Source organism: Hemitrygon akajei, chromosome 15 (genome assembly GCF_048418815.1).
Source record: "Hemitrygon akajei chromosome 15, sHemAka1.3, whole genome shotgun sequence".
Classification (NCBI taxonomy): Eukaryota; Metazoa; Chordata; class Chondrichthyes; order Myliobatiformes; family Dasyatidae; genus Hemitrygon; species Hemitrygon akajei.
The window spans coordinates 30,189,163-30,214,825 of NC_133138.1; the positions used below are offsets into that span (position 1 = coordinate 30,189,163).

At 41.1% G+C, this 25,663-nt stretch overlaps 1 protein-coding gene across 2 annotated transcripts in view; it reads right to left on the reverse strand.

Moving 5' to 3' along the window:
- The window catches only part of LOC140739578 (uncharacterized), a 60,529-nt gene that overhangs the window by 31,892 nt on the left and 2,974 nt on the right, over nucleotides 1-25,663 (reverse strand). For both annotated transcript variants that reach the window (XM_073067974.1, XM_073067975.1), the window contains exons 2-3: nucleotides 7,638-7,737; nucleotides 376-717 (exon numbers count right to left, since the gene is read on the reverse strand). In XM_073067974.1, the coding sequence (XP_072924075.1) occupies nucleotides 376-717; nucleotides 7,638-7,737 (442 nt within the window). The remainder of the gene's footprint in view (nucleotides 1-375; nucleotides 718-7,637; nucleotides 7,738-25,663) is intronic.

Below are 25,663 nucleotides of genomic sequence, written 5' to 3' on the forward strand. Positions count from 1 at the left end.
ACTGTTGCTCCTTCTCTACCCCATCCTTTTATTCTGGCTTCTGCCCTTTTCCTGTCCATATATTTCCTTGTGAACAGTCTCAGCCAGAAACATAGACAGTTCTTTTCAACGTATAGATGCTGCCTGACCTGATGACTTTCTCCAGTATTTTGTGTTTGTTGCTTCCTTTCCTCGCTGTTCCTGGTGAAATAATCAAACGCTATTTGCTCCTGTCAAAAATTTCAAAGGCAGTGATCAAAAATCATCACTATATTTGTTTTAATGGAAGATTCACTCTTGGCACTGGGTGAATGAATTCTCACAAATCTCTCAATCTCTCAGTATTTTGCATGAAATCATTTGCAGAGAAACAGAGAACTTATCTGACCCACTCACCTTTGATTCCAAATACTTCATATTGTTGTAGGATTTTCTTCATTGGTTGTGTTTGGGTCAAAGTGAACATCCCCGCAAATTTAAATTTAGAACATATAATTATCAGATTAATACTATCATAATCCAATCTTTGTTCCTGATGCAAGTCATTGCCTTTCCAGTCATTGTTCCAATTTCCACTCCAACTGCTTGTGCGGCTTCTGATGAAAGTCCTTAACTGGTAGGTGTGCAGCCCTGAGTGTGGTTTCCATTCCCAGACAACAGTGCCATACCCAGGATTGTCTGGTCCTTTTAACACAATGTTCTCTCTCTTATCCAAGAAATAAATCTCATTTCCGTTTTCTGTTGGAAAGAGAAACATCAACAACTGAATGAATATTTAAGACACATTTCCTTCTTCCCATGTAGGTAATTTATGTTGAAGTTCATTATTTCCATTCTTTTTTTTTTACTTCTACAGACTCTTCAGTGAGGCAGACACAGCCTGTGAAAATGTCTGTCTGGAATAACCTGGCTGAATCCCAGGATATTTTGTTGACATGAGAGGAGTGAGTGAAAGACTGACTGAGGTGGGAGATGGCTGTGCTGGGTTTCCACCTACTCTGTCCTGTGTTAGGATTTCTGGAGATGTGTGGGTATCAGGTGGATCCTGTACGTACCCTTAGCCCTTGTCAGGGAAGACTCGAGACAGAATAAACCTTCTCCTTTATCCTTCCTGGAATGTGGTCACCAGAATTGTTCACAATATTCCAAATGTGGCCCAAATAAAGAGTTACACAGCTGACCTGCCAATTTTTTTACTCAACATCTTGAGCAATAAAGACAAGCATGTCATCTGCCTTCATTACCACCCTATCTACATGTGCTACCACTTCACAGAGATATGGACTTTCATCCTTCTGTTAATCAGTACACCGAAGAGTGTTTAGAGTGACATTTAGCATATACATTCAGAATCAAAGTCACGTTTGATATCATTGGCATACTTTGTGAAATTTGTTGTTTCGTGGCAGCAATACAGAATACTAAAAACAGTAAATTACATCACAATTTTAAGGTGTCCATAAGACTACAAGACTATAAAATATAGGAGTATAACTAGGACATTTGGCCCATTGAGAGTGCTGTGCTATTCATTCATAGGCGATTCTTTTTTCGCTTCCTCAGCCCCACTCCCTAGCCTCCTCACTATAACTTTTGATGCCATAGGCTATCAAGAACCTATCAATCTCCCCCCTAAATATACCCAATTACCTGGTGTCCACAGTCCCTGTGGTATCAAATTCGACAATTTCATCACTCTCTGGCTTAAGAAATTTCTCCACATATCTGTTTTAAATGGACACCCCTCTATTGGGAAGCTGTGCCCTCTTGTCTTAGGCTCCCCCACCATGAGAAACATACTTTCCATATCTACTTTGTCTAGGCTGTACAACATTCGAAATGTTTCAATGAGATCCCCACTCATCCTTCTAAGTTCCAGTGAGTACAGACCCAATCACGCCAGCCCCTCTGCCTACCTTCCTATCCCTCTGGGGACAATGTGTAACCCTGGACATTCAGCTCCCAACTACAACCATCCTTCCGCCACAATTCAGAGATGGCCACAACATCAAATCCAACCATATATAAAAGTGCAACAAAATCATCCACCTTATTCCTTATACTCCGTGCATTGGGATAGAATTTAGTACATTATTTAGATACAGTAAGTACTGTATCTGCTACTTTTTTTGATTCTGCATCACTAATACAGATATTCCCCCTGTTGGCTGCAATTTTGTCCTATCATCTGCCTCCCTTTCCAGTTTTGCCCTATCATCTGTCAGTGTCCGGGATGCTGGGGAAACTTGGCCCATGATGCAGCTGGCTGCAGCTTCTTCGAATTCTGTGCAGTGGCCCTTCCATACCAGGTGGTTACGCTTCTAGCTAGGATACTCTTCATGGTACATCTGTAGAAATTTGTGAGTGTTTTTTGTGACATACTAATTCTCCTCAAACTCCTAATGAAATATTGCCATTCTTGTGCCTTCTTTGTTGTCACATCAAAACATTGAGCCCAGGATAGATCCTCAGAGTTGTTAACATCCTAGATCTTCAAACAGCTCACACGTTCCACTGCAGATCCCTCAATGTTCCCTCAACTTTCTGTTCCTGAAATCCATAATCAAATCCTTGGTCTGTTACGGATTCAGCAACAATAAATATATGAGTGAGGCAGGGTTTTTATAACAAATAAAACATTTATTAAACACTGAAAAACAAACCCCCAAAAGTAAACAAACCACTAATGTAACCGGAAATCAGCTGCTGTGCGGCAGCTTAAACAGTTCTTAAAGGAATAAAGCGAAAACAGTTCTTAAAGCGATGTTGCAAAAACAGTTCTTCAAAGTAGTACTGCAAAAGTTCAAAATGCTTACAGTCCATTAAAGGAGAGACTTTTTAGATGATTTAAATTCTCTTTCACATTGTGTTGTTGCGGTTCCCAGCCGAACTATACTTTTCCCGGAGAATTTACGAAGATGAAAATGAAACGGCTTAAAGGCACTGACCTTTCCTTTACAAAACTGTACCCAACCCTTTCTGCTATTCACAGGGGTTACCACAGGGACAGCCAACGAATTCCTTCCGAATGAGGATCAAACAAGGTCGAACCTGTTTCACCGTTGAAATCGACTTTCCTCGATCTTTTAGCTCCCGAATTCCGATCTTCACTCTCCACTGATTTTTAACTGGCCGTATTATAAAGAAACTGCCGGCAATTACCTTTTAAACTTTAGGCATTAACTAAAACTCTACCTTTCAACCAAACGGCATCATAATATTTGACCTCGCAGTGGCATGGAGTCAAAATGGCAAATCCAGCCACGAACTGCCCCTCATCACAGGAAGGGGTCCTCCTTTTATACCCTGTAAAAAAAACCTGTCACATGACCTCTACTGGCGGGAAAATGACATCACTCCACCATCACAAGACCACTACCTTAAGTCCAGTATAGCTTCAACACCACTGTCACGTGACAAGTACAAGATACCCATGGGTATGTAACAGGTCTTACTGATGTTGACTGCAAGGTTGTTCCTGCAACCCCACTCAACCAGCTGATCTGCCTCACACCTGTATGCCTCCTCAGCACCAAATGAAAATTTTCCAAGTTGATTATAGCCACGACCAACCCCTCTAACACTTCACCATAGTATATGTGAGTGCAACTGAGCGATAGTTGTTGAGGCATCTCAACCTGGTCTTCATGGGCACCAATATGATTGTTGCTCTTTTGTAGCAAATGAAAACCTCCGACTTCAGCAGTGAGGGATAGAAGATGTCTTTTTAACACTTCCATCAGGTGATTTGGACAGGTTCACAAAGCCCTGCAAGGTCCATTATCAGGGCCTAAGGTCTTGTGGGGAGTTTATCCTCTTGAATGATGTTCTGATGCTGGTGTTTGAGGCAGTGATCATAGGGTCACTCTGCAGCATTCACATAGATGTAGTTTTATTCTCCTTTTCAAAGATTGTAGAAAAGGCGTTGAGCTTATCCGGAAGTGGAGCATCCACTCATGATATTATGTTTCACTTTGAAGGAGATAATGTCCTGCCAACCCTGCAGGAGCTGATGTGCTTCCTATTCTGTCGCTAACCTCAATCAGAATTGGTTTTCCCCTCAAAATGGCCTTCCCTAGGTTATCACTGAACTTCTTGTATAATTCTGGATCACTGTTCCTGAATGCTACAGATGTGGTCCTCAGCAGACTTTGAGTCACCTGGTTCATGAACAGCTTTTGGTTTGGGTAGCTCAGGTAAGTTCTTGCAGGCATACACTCATTCACATGGATTTTGATGAACTCAGTGGTGTATTCATTCTGATTTGGAGATGAAGTCCTGAATATTGTTCAGCCCACTTATACAAAGCAGTTGTTTAAGTGCTCCTCTGCTTTCCTGAACATACTGCACCTTCTTGGCCCTCACCACTGGTGCTGCCTGTACATTGGGAGTAAAGGACAGCCAAGTGATCAGACTTTCCAAAGTGTAGGCGTTGCATGGCATGGTAAGTTTTTCTGATGGCGGTATAATAGTTTTTCCAAATGTGGTAGCTCCTGTAGCTCTACATGTCACATGTTGGTGGTAGTTGTTCAGAGAGTTCTTCAAGCTAGCCTGGTTGAAATCCCCCACTATGATAGGTAAGTTATCAGGGTGCAAGGTTTGGTGCCTGCTGATTACATTGCTCAGCTCTTCCAGTGCCTGCTTGTTAATGGCCTCAGATGGAATGCATGATAGTGGTAAAATCACTCAGCAGGTAAAATGGACAACATTTGTCTACTAGATGTTCCAGATCAGCTGAGCAGGAATGAGATAGAATTGCCAGATTTGTGCATCACGATGAGTTAATCAGAAAGCACACTCCACCTGCTGTGCCTTTAAAAGACTTTAAAAGGTGAAGCCATTGAGCTACAACACTCCATCCAAAATGGTTGGGACAGCCATGTTTTCCTCAAGCAAAGTACACAGCAGAAGCCAATATCCCTCTGGAAAACACAGATTAACACTGTCCTCAGCTGCTCTCTGTATTATATAGTTATATAGACAAGGTAGTTTTAAATTTAGTCTACAGACTCTATGTGCCTTAATCTTCTGGACCAACCTACCATATAGGACCTTGTTGAAAAGTTTACTAAAGTCCACATATCCTCATCTTTACCCTCATCAATTATCTTTGTGTCAACTCAAAACAAAACTGTCATTTGTAAGTCATGACTTCCACATTGCAAAACCACACTGATTATTGCTAATAAATCCATGTTGGTTTAATGTGAAAACATCCTATTCCCTAAAAAACCATCTCCAATAATCTTCCTACCACTGATATGAAGTTCACTGCTGAATAATTTCCTGTATTGTCTCTATTTTGGAAGTAGAGAAGTGATGTTGTCTATTCTCCAGCCCTTTATGCCCTTGTGTGGCAAGATTTGAATCAAGGAATCTCCTTCCTTGCCTCCTGTAAAAACCTTGGAAAGAACCCAGCAGGCCCTGGGACATCATTTGCCTTACTGCTCTCAAAGGGACTAAACACCTCATGCCTGGGAACATAAGCAAATTCTTCCCTGGTCTCAGTTTCCATTATGTTCTTCTCCTCAATGAATACTGATGCAAAATTCCTTGTGCTTGTCAATCACCTTTTGGCTACATCTTATAACGAACAGCATGAATTCAGAATGGATCAGCATAATTGCCGTTCTTTCAGTAATACATCTGCTCATCTTTCTGCAGTTTGCCTTATCCTCAAGATCAATTGGCAAAATGTTGCAAGGTCACTATTAGCAAATACTCTGGTACATTACAGGTTCCTTTTGTAACAGACCAAAATGCCATTTTTTTTAAACTACAAATAAAGTACATTTTCAAAGGCTTCAGGCAAAAATTTACTCCTTTGTCATTGAATGGTGTTACCTTATTTCGAGTTATTCTGTTGTGTTTAATGTTAGTGTAAAACTCCTTGCAATTCCCTTTAATCCCATTCACCAAGGGCATTTCATGGAGTTTTTTTGCCTTTTTGCTTTCTGGTTTAATTTCGTTACCATGCCCTTTGTATTCCCATATCAGATTCCTAAACCTCACATATTTTCCTTTCCCATTATAACTAAATTTGGAATGGAATGGACTTTATTACTTACATCCTTCATATACATGAATAAAACCTTTGCATTGTGTCTGTCTAAATGTACAATGTGGAATTTATAGTAATTTATAATAAATTGTATGTACAACAGGATAGTCAATATAGCATAGAAATACAGTTGTGTCAGCATTAATTAATCAGTCTGATGGCCTGGTGGAAGAAGCTGTTCCAAAGCCTGTTGGTCCTGGCTCTTATGCTTCAGAACCATTTCCCGGATGGTAGCAGCCAGGACATTTTGTGTTGGGGTGACTTGGGTCCCCAATGATCCTTCGGGCCCTTTTTACACACCTGTCTTTTTAAATGCCCTGAATAGTGGGAAATTCCTATCTACAGATGTGCAGGCATCTCTTGTCATCTAATGTTTAACCTTTTTTTCTCTCACGGGAACATAGAACCAGTTGGCCTTTAACAATTTCTCACATGGCTGATATGGACTTACCAATAACTGCTCCTCCCAAGCAACTTTTCCCAACTCCCGCCTAATACTGCTGTAATTAACCTTTCCCTGAATTAGCAATTTGCCCCGAGTCCCAGTCCTCTGCGTATCTATAACTATTTGAATATTTTTCTAGTTGTAATTGCTGTTCCCAAAGTGCTCCACCAACCTCCCACCTCAATCCTCTCCACTCCAAAACTCATCTGGAAAGGCTCATTTTCCAATACAATGTCCAGTCTGGCCTCTTTGGCAATATTTATATACTGTCAAGAAATTGTGCTTGTTATACATAACTAATACTGTATAACTAAACCTTAGCACTACCTTGTCTTGGTCAATATTGAAGAGATTAAACATACCACCGCATGTACTAGTTGCTTTTACACTGTTCATAATCTAATCCATGTTTTAATCTTTGTCTCCCACTGTCTTTGTGGACATTAGAGCGTTGTGTATGCTATTGACACCTTCAGCCTCAGACAGTAGGCAGGAGATAGATGGCATGGTGGGGCAGGAAAAGAGCTAGTGGTGAGACAGAAAACAATTATATCAGTTATTGTGTTGTGTAGGAGGGGTGCATGTATGTGTAATATTTTCTCATCACAGATAACAGTTGACAAGCACAAGATGATGTCAGCAACTGACTGGTGAAAGCAAGAAACAGTTTTCAGATGGTGTCATCAAAGAATGGATGAGGATGAGAAATAGGAGGATCCCAGTATAGGTTGTCAGAGGGAGACAGGGGAAACTATGCAGGAGGTGAAGTGAAGAGATTGCAGGTGAATTTTTAGCACCAATTGGACCAGCAATTGGAGAGCAGTTCAACTTGGCTGAACTGTGGTGGGGAGTTGTTGGAGGAGATGTTGTGGGAAACTGTATCAAAGGCTGCACAGGATAAAGAAGGAGAATTTCCCTCTGCAACATGCTCACAGGATGTCACTTCTGACTGTGGTGAGAATTGTGTTGGTGCAGAAGGGAAGAGTCCTGGGGGAGGAGTTCAGAAATGGAGCTCTGTTAATGAGAGATGGATTGGGAGACAGCAGTACATTCAGGGACTCAGAGAGGAATGTGAGTTTGACACTGGGGTGCAAGTTTATATCAACAATAATAAAACAAAGTGGTTGTGATCAGTGAAGAAAAAGCACTTACTTTGTGTGGAAACAGGATGAAGATGTAAAACAAAGAAATAAAACTTCAAACACGCTGGCAAAGTTCTCCAGTAAAACCTCAGCCTCATTTTGTGGGTTTCCTGTAAGAAATGAAATGCAGCTTTAGACTGAGCAGCAGAAACACACAGACAGCTCCACTCAGCCCATTTTAAAGGTGTTGAAGCAGGCAGTGGCCACTTTATTAGGTACACCTGCACATCTGCTCATCAATACAAATATCTAATCAACCAATCATGTGGCAGCAATTAAATGCATTCAGACATGGTCAGAGTTTCAGTTGTTGAGACTAAACATCAGAATGGACAAGAAATGTGGTCTAAGTGACTTTGACTGTGGAATGATTGTTGATGCAAGACATGGTGGTTTGAATATCTCAAAAACTATTGGTTGTCCAGGATTTTCACACACAACAGTCTCTAGAGTTTACAGAGAATGGTGTGGCAAAAACTAAAAAAAAAGTGGCAATTCTGTGGGAAAAAATGCTTTTTAATGAGAGAGGTCAGAGGAGAATGGCACACTTGAACTGAGGGAACTACGAGACCACTTCAGTGTCAGTGATATTACTGTGAATCATACAGTATGTAGTCCAGGCTGGATGTGGACAGAATATAATAAAACTGAGTATTTTTTTCCAAGATTGGTTTCAAGTCACCATGAACCTGACTCGCTTTGAGTTCTAGATTTCTTTGTCATTTCCACCTGAGGACAGAGATATTGAGGCTGGAACTGGGGCCTGGAATTATCTGGCAAAAAGCGAGCTCTATTGCTTTGGTCATTGACAGATATTTTACTGGGTATAACACTGAGAAAATCTTGACCGTGGACCACTTGGGAACTGAAGTTCTAAATTTCGTTTTGTGGGCTCTGCCACTGGTATATTGTCACTGCTGTAATAGAGTCACAGATACTACAACACAGAATCAGGCCCTTTGACCCATCTTGTCTGAGCCAGCCTGGTCTTTGTCTACTCCTCTCTATCTGCACTCAGTCCACAGCCCTCCATACCTCTCTCATCCATGTACCCATGCAAAATTCTCTGAAATGTTGCAATTGAATTCACGTAGAGTTACAGAGTCACAATGCACTGTAGCACAGAAACAGGAATTCCAGTCCATCGAATCCATACCAAACTATTATTCTGCCTAGTCCCATCAGCTCTAGCCAATAGCTCGCCATGTTAATTTGAATTTTAAGTACTGTTAAAGCTGTAGGAAATGTTACTATTGTGGGGTGGAGATTTAACAAAATGGCGGGTAAAGGCTTTGTTCTGGTTCAGACTAGTGCTGACATAATGGCGTGGAACTGCCTGGTACTATTTGGGCCCCGGGAGAGAGGGGGCTGTGGTCTGTCTATACTTTATGGGAGGAGGAGAGTGTAGGGGAGAGGGCCAAATCGCAAGCCGAGTCTCCCGTAGAATTCAAAGACAGAGTTTTCTCATTTCTGCGGAGTGAGGGGAGGGAGTAGTGTGATTTGGAATGTCTAATGAGTCCCCCAGTGTAGAGTGAGAACTCTGAGTTGGTATCAGCCCTTACCTCCCAGGCAAATAAATGGTCCAGTGCCCGGGTAGAGGGTCCTAGTTATCGAAAGCTGAGAATGTTTTCTTGAATCAAGCCCCGAGGGGAATAAAAGAATGAGACTTGGGCAGAACAGACCTCTTAATTGTTAAATGAGTGGCAGTGCTCTGATGATGTAAAGAGACAGAGATTAGTTGAGAGTTTGAGGCGGAGGGCTGCTGACCTTGAGAGAGCTGTGAAGGCAGTACCCCCTTGCCTCTGCTGCGGCCTGCATGCAAACACTGGAAAAGGCATTTGGCATGACAGGAAACCCAATGGAACTCATGATGGGGTTTCAGATCACCTGCCAGAAGGGAGAGAAGCTTTCTGCCTACCTCTTTCAGATAGGGAGGCAGCTAAATTGCTTGCGGCATAGAGGGGCCATTCAGACGGCTGAGGAGGATCAGTGAAGAATGGACCAAATAGAGAAAGGTGCCCGGTCCCAGGACCTGATCGCTTGGGGTCTCCGACTATCTGGAAAGACGTGCTGTCCCCCTCGTTGTTGAGCTGATTAAAGATGTATGGGAGGAGGAGGACGCATCAGAGGTGCGGGGTGGGGGGCTCCATCAACAGAGTACAGTCCTCGGCAGTGGCCCCCTGTGTCGAGGTGACCTCGGAAACCCAACCTGGGGAGTGATAAAGGAGATCGTGGCAGAGTTGAGAACTCTGATGTCCTGGTTGTTATCAGTGGGTGTGCCCCCCCCCGTATGATGGAACTGATAGGGAGGCGGTCCCTCTAAGGGACGGACTACGCAGAGGGCTGCCCGTGGCCATGGTCCCACGAGAAGGGCAGTGACCGGTATTGTCTATTTTAACTGTGGTGAAGAGGAACACTTCAGACGAGAGTGTGAATGACGGGAAACCCCTGGGAAAGTGAGTCCCCAGGTATCTAAGCAGAGAGAGACATCGGGAAACTTAGAAGAGACCCAGTGAGGGAACGGCCTGGTGTATCGGGGGGGGGGGGGGGGGGGGCGGGGACATGTTCCCAGCAATATATCAAGGAAAATGCTAAAGCAAAAAACCCTATTCCTGAAAGCTCAGTGGGGCCAAGTTCCAGTGTATCACTACAGATAGAGGGTATTTATGCTAGAGCACTGTTCGACACAGGGTTGCAGGTCACTTTGCTGTACTATTCATTTACAACCGATATCTGACGCATTTACCATTGACGCCACTCAGTGCACTAGAGATCTGGGGTCCTAGTGCAGGTGATTATCCGTATACTGGCTATTGAAGCTGGAGTTTTCGGAGGCAGATGTGGGAGTGGCTGAGGACCTTGATACATCAGTGCTGGTTTGTCCAGACCCCCTTGAGAAGGGCAGCGTTTCAATTCTTGTGGGGACAGATACTCTCGTTGTGAGGAGACTCATGGGAGACTGCAATGAGAGAGCTGGAGAGAGCTTTCTGAGAACATTGTCCATTCAACCGGTGCTTCGAGCTGCGTGCATGGCTGTCTTGGGCCACGTAATGAATTTAGATGAGGGACTGTGTGGTTCATGCAGTCAAAGCCCAGTGTGTTACAGCCTGGGGAAGTAGAAAGAGTGATGGGAAACCCCAAATTTCCCAGAATGCCTGATGCCGAGGCCCTCTTGGTGGATGCTCCGGAAAACCATGAAGAGGAGTCGGGCGTGCCTGCTGAGTACTGGTGAGGCCTGAACTGCAGAAGCTCTTGGTTGTACAGGTGAACAGGATGGCAGTGACTGCCAAGAACACTATGAAGAGGGAGGTCACCTTCACGTGGGGGATGCCCCGGCACATCTTTTTCCCAGTGACAGTAATGTCTGGTGTCCCTGTGAGACAACCCAGGGACAAACTCTCTTCGAACAAGGTAACGTTGACAGCTGAGTCATTCAACTTTGGGGACTTCCCAGTACCTGTGAGTTTGAGAAGGAGGTTGATAGAAAAGATGTTGAAACTGGAATGTGTCTTTTCAACTGACGAGTGTGATGTGGGTTGTTCCAAAAGCACTCACCACACTATCCGGGTGACCGAGGACACTCCGTTCAGAGAAAGGTCACGGCAACTGGCCCCTGCAGAGTTGGAAGATGTTCAGCAGTAGTTATGTAAGCTGAAAGAAGCTGGGATCATCACTGAGTCCAGAAGCCCCTATGCGTTCCCAATAGCAGTGGCCAGGAAAAGAAAGTGGGAATGTACAGATGTGTGCGGACGAGAGGACTCTGAACAGGCATACCGTCCCCGACTAGTATACAGTCCTGAAAATCGAAGACCCATTGACCTGTCTGAGTGGTGCGAAGTGGTTCAGTGTGCTGGACCTGAGGAGTGGATATTACCAGATCCCCAAGAGTGAGGCCAACAAAGAGAAAACTGCATTTATATGTCCACTAGGATTCTTCCAGTTTGAAAGGATGCCCCAGGGCATATCAGGAGCCCCTGCAACCTTCCAGCATTTCATTGAGAAAACAGTGGGGGACATGAACCTGCTTGAGGTATTGCTTTATCTGGATGACCTCATAGTGTTTGGATCCACCTTGGAGGAACATGAAGCAAGGCTACTGAAGGCTGAAAAGTTTTAACTTTTCCCTAGATGAGTGCCAGTTCTGCAAAACATCTGTTAGCTATGTTGGGCACATAGTCTCACGGGGGAGTAGCTACGGATCTGTCTAAGATAGTGCCAGTGACCACATGGCCAAGACCCCAGACTGTAAGTGCTTTGTGCTCGTTTCTTGGGTTCTCTGGATAATATCAAAGGTTCATGAAGGGCTATACAAAAGTGAGTCACCCTTAAATCAGCAACTATGTGGTTACCCTCCCTTGGGGAAGAAAGAGAGGAGGGTAAAGAGTATCTTAGCCTTTTGGACCGAGGTGGGATGCAAAATGTCAAGAGGGTTTTCTGTCACTGAAGGAGCTTATGACACAGGCACCTGTGCTGGCTTTTGCATACCCCTGATTATCATATTTACTGCATACAGATGCCAGCAGAGAAGAGTTAGTGGGAGTTCTGTATCAGGATCAGGGCACAGGGTTGAGACCTGTTGTGTTTGTCAGCCAGAGTCTATCACCCTCTGAGAAAGATCATCCTTCGCATAAGTTGGAGTTCCTGGCATTGAAATTGGCTGTGGTGGATAAGTTGAGTGTCTACCTCTATGGTGCCAAGTTTGAAGTGAAGATAGATAATGATCCCCTAATTTATATCCTGACCTCAGCCAAACTGGATGCCACAGACCGTCAGTGGTTGGCGGTGGTGTCTGTCTATGATTTCAGACTGAGTACCAGCCAGGAAGTAGGAACATTGATGCTGATGCTTTGTCTTGATGTGCGCATGAAGGGCTGGACAGGGTCAAAGAGTGGGAGAGTGTTCCTTCCCCAGGGGTGAACGCCATGTGCCAGTTTTCCATCATGGTGAAGGCAGAGGGGAGGCAAGGGCAGGATTGAGCAGTATAACAATTGGCAGATTCTGATGAGGCCATCCCACAAGCTTATTGTGACCTGACTTGTTCTCAAGACAGACCAGTTACCAGAATTGAGTCCTGCTGAAGTGGCAGCTACTCAACGGGATAACCCAGGCATCAGTAACGTTTGGTGAGCGGTCGAAAAGGGAGACATGGCCCAAGTGGAGAAGATGAAACATGCTGTGGAGCCTCCATTACTGAGAGAATGACCTGGATTTGAGTTGTGGAACCAGATCCAATACTGGGTCACATCGCTTCCAGACTGGCCACAGTGTTCCCAGCTGGTTCTGCCTGAGAAGTATCAGAGGATTGTATTGAAATCACTTCATGATGATTCTGGCCATTTCGGGATTTAAAAGACCTATGGATTGCTCAGAGATCTGTTCTACTGGCCACGGTTGAAGCCGAAGGTCGAAGAACAGTGCAAGTGGTGTATTCGCTGTATACGGAGGAAGACATTGCCTACAATGGCCACTCCATTGTCCCATTTGCAGAGTGCGGGGCCGCTTGACCTGGTGTGCATGGATTTCCTGTCAATAGAGCCAGATGCCAGCATTGTGGCAAATGTTCTAGTCATCACAAACCACTACACCAGATATGTGCAGGCTTTCCCTACCCAGGGCTAGAGGGCATCCACAGTGGCCAAAGTGTTATGGAAGTATTTCATTTATTATGGCCTGCCCAGGTTGATACATAGTGATCAGGGATGGATTTTGAGAGTAGGCTCATACATGAGTACTGAGCATGCTTGGAGTTGAGAAGTCGAGGACTGCTCCATATCATCCACAGGATGATCCTCAGCCTGAGAGGTTTAATTGAACCTTGCTAGACATGCTAGGAACCTTGGAAATTAACAAGAACAAGTGGAATTGACATATTGGATGTCCGGTCCACTGCTACAACTGTACATGAAAAAAAAGATTCTGGGCACTCGCCATGTCATCTGATGTTTGGGTGCAAGGAGAGGTTGCCCATCGATTTTTTTTTAGGACTGGCAAGGAAGACCTACCACTGAAGACTTATCCGACGTATGTGTCTGAAATGAGAAGGGAGCTGAAAAGGGCTCATGAATTAGCTGAGTTTGCGGCTGCCAAGCAGAATCAAAGAAATAAGAGGATGTATGACCAAAAGGTTAGGTTCTCCCAACTCATGCCGGGATACCAAGTCCTTATAAGGAATTTAGGGCTACCTGGGAAGTACAAATTGGCTGACTGCTGGGTGGCTATGCCCTATGTAGTGGAGAGTAAGATGCCAAATGTGCCAGTTTTCTGGGTGAAACCAGAGGATGGGAATGGGACTGTCAAGATTCTTCATTGGAAGCAGCTTCAACCACTGGGACAAGAGATTCATGTTGACCCAGAGCCTGCCTGGAGCCTACACCTAGTAAGATGACTGTGTGGGGACACAGAGTGACTGAAGAACCAACAGCAGGAGAGATTAGACTGGCCTCCACCCCTGAATAGGATACTGATTCGGAAGATGAGGAAACGGGGTGTGGTATGTGCAGCCTTTTGCTAACTCCCCATTGATTGAGGAAGAGATTCCCAACCCTTCTTATGCTGAGTCAGGTGAAATTGGGGGCACTATCTGTGGACAGGCTGGGTTTCAGCAGGACCGTGAAAGGGATGAAGGGAGGATCAGCCAAGTGGCAGAGGGATCCAAGTTGCAGGAGGGCATGAGTTATAGACCCGGGAAGGCCTCACCAGATAGACCAGCATTATCCCACAGAGTGTCAGAACCTGATATGTAGATGACAGGGTACGGTGGTCTCATGGAATCAGAAGACCCCCAGATAGGCTGAACTATGTAGCACTGGGGGAACAGAGTGCTAGGGCTATTTCCCTAGTGAGATATGTCACTACCCTTTATAAATGGATTGAAGGTTCTGGCATCACAAAATTCCTTTGAAAGCGTGCTATTAATAACAGGATGACAAATTATTTCATCAAAGTCATGAGGACATGACTATTTTAGTGGGAGGAGAGTGAAATACCATGATTCACATGGTTCATATTTTTTCTCTGTTATACAACTTCATCTTGAATGCTGAGTGACTGAGCCTTCTTGACCACCCTCCCAAATAGGATCTAGTCAAATGCCTTGCTAAAGTCCATGTAATCAACATCCACTGCCTTACCTTCATCACCTTTCCTTGTTACTACCTCAAAAATCTCTAAAAGATTGGTTAGACATGACATACCACACACTAAGCCATGCTTTTGCTTTTAACATATTTGTAAAATCCTTTCTGATTCTCCTTCACATTGTCTGCAAAGTCAATCTCATCTTCTTCTTTTAGCCCTCCTGATTTCCTTCTTTAGTGTTCTCTTGCATTTCTTATATTCCATAGTCACCGCATTTGTTCCTACCTGCAATGTACCTTTTAATTTTTCTTAACCAGAGCTGAAAATCTCTTGAAAACCAAGGTTCCTTCCATCTTTTATCTTTAACTTTTATTCTAACAGGCACATACAAGCTTTTTACTCACAAGATTTCACAATTGAAGGCCTCCCACTTAGCAAGTAAACCTTTGCCAGACAACAGCATGTTTCAATCCATACTTGCCAGATTTTTTCTGATTAAGGAAAGGATCATTAGGACTTCTACGTACTGATTCAGAACACTTTCCTGAAGACATTTGATAAACTCTATCCCACCCAGTTTTTTTAAAGTAGGGGAATCCCAGTTAAAAAGTAGAAAGTTAAAATCATTGACTATAACAACCTTATGGTTCTTGCAGCAGTCTGTGATCTCTTTACAAATTTGTTCCTCTAAATTCTTCGTACTTCTGGGTGGTCTATAAATAGCCTCATTAACATGGTCATAACTTTCTTAGTGCTCAGTTTCCCATGTTTGACTCATTAGACAAGTTCTCCAATCTGTCCAGACTGACCACTGATGGACTTTTTCCCAGACTAGTTATGTCACCACTTCTTTACTCCCTCCCACACTGTCATGCCTAAAACAGTGGATCTCAAGAATATTGAGCTGCCAGTCCTGACCCTCCTGCAGCCAAGTGTCAATAATGGCTACAAAATCATAACTCCCAAGTGTTGCTCATACCCTGAACTCATCTGCCTTTCCTGCAATACTTCTGGCATTGAAATATACACAGCTCAGGACATTAGTCACACCATACTCAACCTTTTGATTCCTGACATTGTCTGACATCTTTGAGGTGATATGACATGTAAGAATGTTATTAGAGAGCGTTCTGAGCATGCACAGGGATGACAGAAAGATCGAGAAACATGGTATTGTTAAAATATTGTGGCTGTTGTTAAATAAAAGTTCTAGTTTAAACAGAAGGTGGTTCTTTATTAGTAACCCACGGTACGTATGAATATAAAGAACACAAAATGGTGTCAGAAGTCAGTCTAGAAGAATAATGAGACTACTGCTGGCTGTTGATAAAGTAGCAGCGCTTTTATAGGTGCTCCTACTCTTTTTAATTTACTGCTTCCAGCTTGTTTTGAAAACTTACTTTTAAACGCAATATTGCTTTTTGATGAGTTGTGCTAAAGCTACTAAAAAAGAAAAGCCTGTCCTGTAACTTTGGTCGACTTTCTCTCTTTGGGCAGGGGGTGGGGGTGGTTTTCTCTTATTCTATCAGCTGTTTGGTTCTCTTAGCTTCATTTGTTGCTTGGTTACTTTAAGTTAAAGCTCATTGTTTGGATTTAATATATATTCCTGCTGTTTTTAATCTAACCTCTCTTTTAAGTAATAGTTAAAATGGATCATGCAATCAATTTACTCAGATTTAATGTGAAAGGATTAAATCATCCTGTGAAACATAATGGGATATTTAATTATATTAAGAATTTGAATGTCTCAGTTATTTTTTTTTACAAGAAACACGTTTGTAAATGTGTTAAGTTATGTCTTTTCAGCTGTTGGAAAGGTGTCTCTTTCCATTCCTCCATTCAGGTGAAGGCAAGAGGAGTTTTGATTCTTATAGACAATTCAGTTTTGTTCATTCAACATATTGTAGTGTCTGATGCAAATGGACGTTTTGTTATAGTGTCAGGGAAATTAGATAATAAATTAATGATTTTTGCTCATTTGTATGTCCCAAATATAGATGATCCAGGGTTTTTTGAATGTTTTATTTTTGCTTTTACCAGACATATGTTTATATTCTTTGGTTTTGGGAGGATACTTCAACTGCTGTTTCGGTCCTGTTTTAGATCGTTCTTCTTCTAAATGATTGACTTGTAGTAGATCTGCCTCCTTTATCCAATCTTTTCTAATGAAATGTGATATTGTTGATATTTGGCATTTTTGGCATCCAACAGATAAAGGGTACTCATTTTTTTCTCATGTTCATCATTCGTATTCCAAGATTGATTTTTTGTTTGTTGATAGCCAATTGATTCCATTGGTTTGGTCCTATGAATATAAAGAAATGGCTGTTTCAGATCATGCTCCTGTGTCTTTATCTTTAAATCTTCCAGGTGTCTCAAAAATAAACAGATTCTGGTGTTTTAATCCAACTTCGTTATCAGATAAAGATTTTTTAAAAATTTTTGAGAGGCAAATTATTCTTTTTTTTGAAGAGATTATGCTAGAAGAGACTTCCAGTCATATTTTATGGGATGCTTTTAAGGCTTATATTAGAGGTCAAAGTATCTCCTTTACCGCAAGTGTTAGGAGAAAAGCTAATAAGGAGAGAATTGAATTAGCCAATCAGTTTAAACAATTAGACCAAAAATATGCTTTGGCTCCAGGTCCTGTTTTATATAAAAGGTGTGTTGAAATTAAAACTAAATACGATCTGCTTTTAACTTATTCAATTGAAATCCAAATTTTTAAAGATAAAAGTCAGTCTTATGTTCATGGAGAAAAGAACGGGCGAACTGTTAGCTAACCAATTAAAGACCCTTACAGTTAAACATCAAATTAAAGAAATTTGTAAAGCTAATGGTGATAAAGCATCTGATCATTTAGAAATAAACAATGCTTTTAGAGAATTTTACTCTAAACTTTATAGTTCTGATCCTCCTAAAGATAATACTCTAATGAATAATGTTTTAGATCGATTAAACATTCCTACACTTTCTGATGATATTTGAAAATAGTTGGATCAACCTATTTCTTATGAGGAAATTGCCGAGGTTGTTCACTCCTTGCACTCGGGGATGGCTCCGGCTCCTGATGAATTTTCTGGAGAGTTTTATAAGGATATTTCCTCTTTGCTTATACCTCATTTATATTCAGTCCTTTCTGACTTTTAAAAATTAGGTAAGTTGCCACAATCTTTTTATGAAGCCCCTATTTCGCTTATTCATAAGAAGAATAAGGACCCAATTGAATGCTCTTCTTATAGACCTATTTTCTTACTTAATGGTGATACTAAAATTTTATCTAATCTTTTGGCTCATAGGATTGAAAATATTTTGCCATCTATTATCTCTGATAATTGGACTGGTTTATCAAAATTCGATACTCCCACTTTAATATTTGTCATTTACTGCATGTTATTTATTCTCCTTCTAAAGAGAATTTGGAATGTGTAATATCCTTAGATGCTGATAAAGCCTTTGATTGGGTTGAATGGAATTATCTATTTAAATCTTTACAAATATTTAACTTTAGGCCCAATTTTATTCAATGGATTAAATTTATTTATCTTCCTCTGCTCAGGTTCTTACTAACTCTCAGTACTCTAAAGTATTTAAACTTCATCGTGGAATAGTCAAGGTTGTCCTTTGAGTCCTTTGCTTTTTGATTTAGCTATTGTTTTCCAGGAATCTAATGATGTCACTGGTATTTTAAGGAGGGGTATCACCCACAAAGTTTCACTTTATGCTGATGACCTTTTGCTCTACATTTCTAATATGGAGTCTTCTTTACCTTCTTTACTTTATTTACTCTCTAGCTTTAGTCAGTTTTTAGTATATAAACTTAACTTTCATAAGAGTGAACTTTTTCCTTTGAATAATTTGGTATTAATACTAACCTTCCTTTTAAAATTGTAAGAAATCATTTTACTTATTTGGGCGTAACAATCACTAGGAATTACAAATTCCTTTCTAAAGAAAATATTTTTACACTTCTGAGCTATGTTGAGAAGATACTATCAAGTTGGTCACCCCTCTCTTTATCGTTGATTGGCCGAATCAATTCTATTAAAATAAATATTTTGCCTAAATTGTTATATTTATTTCAGGCCATACCTGTTTTTACTCATAAATCCTTTTCTGATTCTTTGGATTCTATTATATTTTCTTTTATATGGAATACTAAAATGTCTCAATTAAATAAAGTTCATCTTCAAAAAGCTAAAATGAATGGAGCTTTAGCATTACCCAATTTTTGGTTTTATTACTGGGCAGTCAATATATGAATTCTTAGGTTTTGGTTATATTTTATTAATCAAGAGGACTGTCTGTTCTGGGTTTCTTTAGAAACTAACTCTGTTAATAAATTTTCTATCATTTCTCTTCTCAGATCCTCAATTCCTTTATCTTTAAGTAATTTAACTGATAATTTTGTAGTTAAACACACTTTGGAGGATTTGGGTACAATTTAGAAAATATTTTGGTTTATTGAGTTTTTCACTTTCCATCCCATTTTTTCTAACTTTTTTTTAAAACCTTCTATGTCTGATGTAGTTTATAAAGAGTGGAATAGATTAGGTATTAAATGTTTTCATGATTTGTTTGTTGGAGATAGTCTCTCATCATTTGAACAACTGTCAGTTAAGTATAGTCAACCCAGAACTCATGTTTTTCAATATTTACAAATGAGAGACTTTTTGCATTCTCAAGTACATACATTTTCTAAAAGTCCAGATAAAAATTTACTTGATATGATTTTCAATTTCAAACCCTTCTATAATGCCACTATATCTAATATTTAGATAGATAGATAGATAGATAGATACTTTATTCATCCCCATGGGGAAATTCAACATTTTTTCCAATGTCCCATACACTTGTTGTAGCAAAAACTCATTACATACAATACTTAACTCAGTAATAATATGATATGCATCTAAATCACTAACTCAGAAAGCATTAATACTAGCTTTAAAAAAGTTCTTAAGTCCTGGCAGTTGAATTGTAAAGCCTAATGGCACTGGGGAGTATTGACCTCTTCATCCTGTCTGAGGAGCATTGCATCGACAGTAACCTGTCGCTGAAACTGCTTCTCTGTCTCTGGATGGTGCTATGTAGAGGATGTTCAGGGTTTTCCATAATTGACCGTAGCCTACTCAGCGCCCTTCGCTCAGCTACCGATGTTAAACTCTCCAGTACTTTGCCCACGACAGAGCCCGCCTTCCTTATCAGCTTATTAAGACGTGAGGCGTCCTTCTTCTTAATGCTTCCTCCCCAACACGCCACCACAAAGAAGAGGGCGCTCTCAACAACTGACCTATAGAACATCTTCAGCATCTCACTGCAGACATTGAATGACGCCAACCTTCTAAGGAAGTACAGTCGACTCTGTGCCTTCCTGCACAAGGCATCTGTGTTGGCAGTCCAGTCTAGCTTCTCGTCCAACTGTACTCCCAGATACTTGTATGTCTTAACCTGCTCCACACATTCTCCATTAATGATCACTGGCTCCATATGAGGCCTAGATCTCCTAAAGTCCACCACCATCTCCTTGGTCTTGGTGACATTGAGACGCAGGTAGTTTGAGTTGCACCATATCACAAAGTCCTGTATCAGTTTCCTATACTCCTCCTCCTGTCCATTCCTGACACACCCCACTATGGCCGTGTCATCAGCGAACTTCTGCACATGGCAGGACTCCGAGTTATATTGGAAGTCAGATGTGTACAGGGTGAACAGGACCGGAGAGAGTACAGTTCCCTGTGGCGCTCCTGTGCTGCTGACCACTGTGTCAGACCTACAGTCTCCCAACCGCACATACTGAGGTCTATCTGTCAAGTAGTCCACTATCCAATCCACCATGTGAGAGTCTACTCCCATCTCCGTTAGTTTGTGCTTTAAGATCTTGGGCTGGATGGTGTTAAAGGCACTAGAGAAGTCAAGGAATGTAATCCTCACAGCACAACTGACCCCATCTAGGTGAGAGAGTGGTATGTTGTTGGGAATTAGAACTATTCCTTTAGATAAAATTTAAAATCTTTGGGAACAAGATTTACAGATTTCAATTTCTGAGGACACTTGGAATCAAATTTTTAAATTGGTTAATCCTTTCTTGTTATGTGCCCATCATTCCCTCCTACAATTCATAGAGGTTCATAGAGCCCATATGTCTAAAGATAAGCTATCTCGTTTTTATTCAGATATATCTTCCGATTGTGATATATGTAGTGATGGAGAAGCTTCACTAATCCATATGTTCTGGACTTGTCCAAGTCTTGAAAAATATTGGAAGGAAGTATTTCAAACGTTTTCAGTGCTTTTTGAAGTAAATCTTAAACCTAATCCTTTGACTGCCTTATTTAGTATTGTTGGAGAAAATGATAGTATTTTGGAGACACATGATTTGCATATTTTTTGCCTTTATTTCTCTTATAGCCAGGAGAGCATTATGTTAAGTGGAAGGATGCTGCTCCACCTACTCATACTCATTGATTACATGATGTTATGCCTTGCTTAAATTTAGAGAAGATTTGCTGTTCAATTTCTGAGCCTAGACAAGATGTTTTAACATTGTGGGACCTTTTTTGAATTACTTACAAAAACTTTGATTTGCTATTAAGCACAGATGTTGGCTAATAATATGTTCTACTATAAGTAAGGATTTTTTCCTTTTTCTTTTCTTTTAACCAAACAGCTGTTTTTTTCTGGTAGTGGGTTTAAATTTTTGTATAAAAATTATTTCTTTTCAATTTTTAAATTTAATCTATATGGATATGGTGTAATTACACTTCATCTGTGATTTCATTATATTGTCATCGATATATATTATATATCTTATATACTATATATCTTACTGTACCCAGTATTCTTTTATGTAAGAAATTAATAAAAACTATTGAAAAAGAAAGAAGGAAGAATAATATGTTTCCTAACACGGGAGAATCAAGGATAATTTTCTGGAAAAAAGAGTTCAAACTGTCACATGGATGTAGCTGGAGATGAACCCAGGTGCAGGACACATGCGCTGCTGCAGACTCATTAGGTGTTAGCACCACTGCGAATGGAGAGCCAGTATCCCAGAGAGTCTTTATACAGAGACAAGGTTCATGTGGACCTTGACCAGGTAGCTGGGTGACTGTCAGGAGAGGGAAGGGGATTAGACAGAATGAGCAGAGCACCCCTGTGGCCGTTCCCATCAATAATAAGTATACCGTTTTGGATACTGTTGGTGGGGATGACCTACCAGGGACAAGTTGCAGTGGTTGCATCTCTGGCACCGAGTTTGGACCCTCAGCTCAGAGGGGAAGGAGGGAAAAGAGGAGAGAAGTAGTGATAGGGGATTTGATAGTTAGGGGGACAGATAGAAGGTTCTGTGGAAGAGATCAAGAATCCCAGATGGTCTGTTGCCTCCCTGGTGCCAAGTTCTGTGATATCTTGGATTAAGTTCTCAGTATTATCAAGAGGGAGGGTGAGCAGCCGGATGTTGTGGTCCATGTAGGGACCAACGACATGGGTAGGAAGAGTGAGGAGGTCCTGAAAGGTGAATTTAGGGAGCTAGGCACCAATTTAAAGGACAGGACCTCCAGGATAGCAATCTCAGGATTGCTACCAGTGCCACGTGCAGGCGGGTTTAGAAATAGTAATATAGCGCAGATCAACAAATGGCTGAAGACATGGGGCAGGAGTGAGAGTTCAGATTTATAGATAATTGGGCAGTTTTCCAGGGAAGGTGGGAACTGTTCCGGTGGGACGGTTTACATCTGAACTGGAGAGGGACAAATATTCTTGCAGGTATGTTTACTAGAGAGTCTCCAGTGGATTTAAATTAGAGACAAGGGGGGAGGGGAGCCAGAATGTAGGAATACATGTATGGGAGAAAGAAAAAATATATAGTAAAGTTGTTTGCACCGTTAGAGATAAACAGAGAGGAAGAGGTGGAGAATTTCTTAAATGCATTTATTTTAATGCTAGAAGCATTGTAAGAAAGGTGGATGAGCTTAGAGCATGGATAGATACCTGGAAATATCATCATGTAGCTATTAGTGAAACATGGTTGCAGGAGGGGTGTGATTGGCAACTAAATACTCCTGGATTTCGTTGCTTCAGGTGTGATAGAATCGGAGGGAACAAGAGGGGGGGGGGTTGCATTGCTTGTCAGAGAAAATATTACAGTGGTGCTTTGGCAGGATAGATTAGAGGGCTCGTCTAGCGAGGCTATTTCGGTGGAATTGAGGAATGGGAAAGGTGTAGTAACACTTATAGGGGTGTATTATAGACCACCTAATGGGGAGCGAGAATTGGAGGAGCAAATTTGTAAGGAGATAGCAGATATTTGTAGTAAGCACAGGATTGTGATTGTGGGAGATTTTAATTTTCCACACATAGACTGGGAAGCCGATACCGTGAAAGGACAGGATGGTTTGGAGTTTTTAAAATGCGTGCAGGATAGTTTTTTTTTGCAGCAATACATAGAGATACCAACTAGAAAAGGGGCAGTGTTGGATCTCCTGTTAGGGAATGAGATAGGTCAGGTGATGGAGGTATCTGTTGGGGAGCACTTCAGGTCCAGTGATCACAATGCCATTAGTTTCAATATAATTATGGAGAAGGATAGGACTGGACCCAGGGTTGAGATTTTTGATTGGAGAAAGGCTAACTTTGAGGAGATGCAAAAGGATTTAGAAGGAGTGGATTGGGACAATTTGTTTTGTGGGAAAGATGTATTAGAGAAATGGAGGTCATTTAAAGGAGAAATTTTGAGAGTACATAATCTTTATCTTCCTGTTAGGTTGAAAGGAAAGATTAAAAGCTTGGGAGAGCCATAGTTTTCAAGGGTTATTGGAAACTTGGTTTAGAAAAAGAGAGATATCTACAATAAATAGAGGTAGCATGGAGTAAATAATGTGCTCGAATATAAAGAATGTAAAAAGAATCTTAAGAAATAAATTAGAAAAGCTAAATGATACGAGGTTTCTTTGGCAAGTAAGGTGAAAATAAATCCAAAGGGTTTCTACAATTATATTAATAGCAAAAGGATAGTGAGGGATAAAATTGGTCCCTTAGAGAATCAGGGTGGACAGCTATGTGTGGACCCAAGAGAGATGGGGGAGATTTTGAACAATTTCTTTTTTTCAGTATTCACTAAGGAGAAGGATATTGAATTGTGTAAGCTAAGGGAAACAAGTAGGGAAGTTATGGAAACTATGATGATTAAAGAGGAGGAAGTACTGGTGCTTTTAAGGAATATAAAAGTGGATAAATCTTCAAGTTCTGACAGGATAATCACCAGGACCTTGAGGGAAGTTAATGTAGAAATAGCAGGGGCTCTGACAGAAATAATTCAAATGTCATTAGAACAGGGATGGTGCCGGAGGATTGACATATTTCTCATGTTGTTCCATTGTATAAAAAGGGTTCTAAGAGTAGACCTGGCAATTAGGCCTGTAAGTTTGACATCAGTGGTGGGTAAATTAATGGAAAGTATTCTTAGAGATGGTATTTATAATTATCTGGATAGACAGGGTCTGCTTAGAAACAGTCAACATGAATTTGTGCATGGAAGGTCATGTTTGACATATTGAATTTTTTGAAGAAGTTACTTGGAAAGTTGACAAGGGTAAAGCTTTGAATGTTGTCTATATGGATTTCAGTAAGGCCTTTGATAATGTTCCGCACAGAAGGTTAGTTAGGAAGGTTCAATCATTAGGTATTAATACTGAAGTAGTAAAGTGGATTCAACAGTGGCTGGATGGGAGATACCAGAGAGTACTGGTGGATAACCGTTTGACCGGTTGGAGGCCGGTGACTTCTGGTGTGCCTCAGGATCTGTACTGGGTCCAATGTTGTTTGTCATATACATTAATGATCTGAATGATGGGGTGGTAAATTGGATTAGTAAGTATGCAGATGATACTAAGATAGGTGGCATTGTGAATAATGAAGTAGGTTTTCAAAGCTTGCAGAGAGATTTAGGCCAGTTAGAAGAGTGGGCTGAAAGATGCCAGATGGATTTTATTGCTGATAAGTGTGAGGTGCTACATTTTGGTAGGAATAATCAAAATAGTACATACATGGTAGATGGTAGGGCATTGAAGAATGCAGTAGAACAGAGTGATCTAGGAATAATGGTGCATATTTCCCTGAAGGTGGAATCTCATGTGGATAGGGTGGTGAAGAAAGCTTTTGGTACGCTGGCCTTAATAAATCAGAGCTTTGAGTATAGGAGTTGGGATGTAATGTTAAAATTGTACAAGGCATTGGTAAGGCCAAATTTGGAGTATTTTGAACAGTTCTGGTCACCGAATTATAGGAAAGATGTCAACAAAATAGAGAGAGTAGAGAGGAGATTTACTAGAATGTTACCTGGGTTTCAGGACCTAAGTTACAGAGAAAGCTTGAACAAGGTAAGTTTTTATTCTTTGGAGCATAGAAGGTTGAGGGGGGACTTGATAGATGTATTTAAAATTATGAGGGGGATAGATAGAGTTGACGTGAATAGGGTTTTTCCATTGAAAATAGGGGAGATTCAAACAAGAGGACATGAGTTGAGAGTTAGGGGGCTAAAGTTTAGGGGTAATATGAGGGGGAATTTCCTTACTTAGAGAGTGATAGCTGTGAGTAACGTGCTTCCAGTAGAAGTGGTAGAGGCAGGTTCAATATTGTCATTTAAAGTAAAATTGGATAGGTATATGGACAGGAAAGGAATGGAGGGTTATGGGCTGAGTGCAGGTCAGTGGGACTAGGTGAGAGTAAGCTTTCGGCACGGACTAGAAGGGCCAAGATGGCCTGTTTCAATGCTGTAATTGTGATATGGTTATATGTATTTATCGGCAATCAATGCAGATCAACAACCGGAATAAACAAAAGCTGCGCTTCTACTCCACGTAATATGTGATGCAATTGAGGTATATAATCTTTTTTTTTAAATGGAGGTAATTTGAAGTTAAAATCGATAATGGACAAATTTGAAGCATTTTGTATACT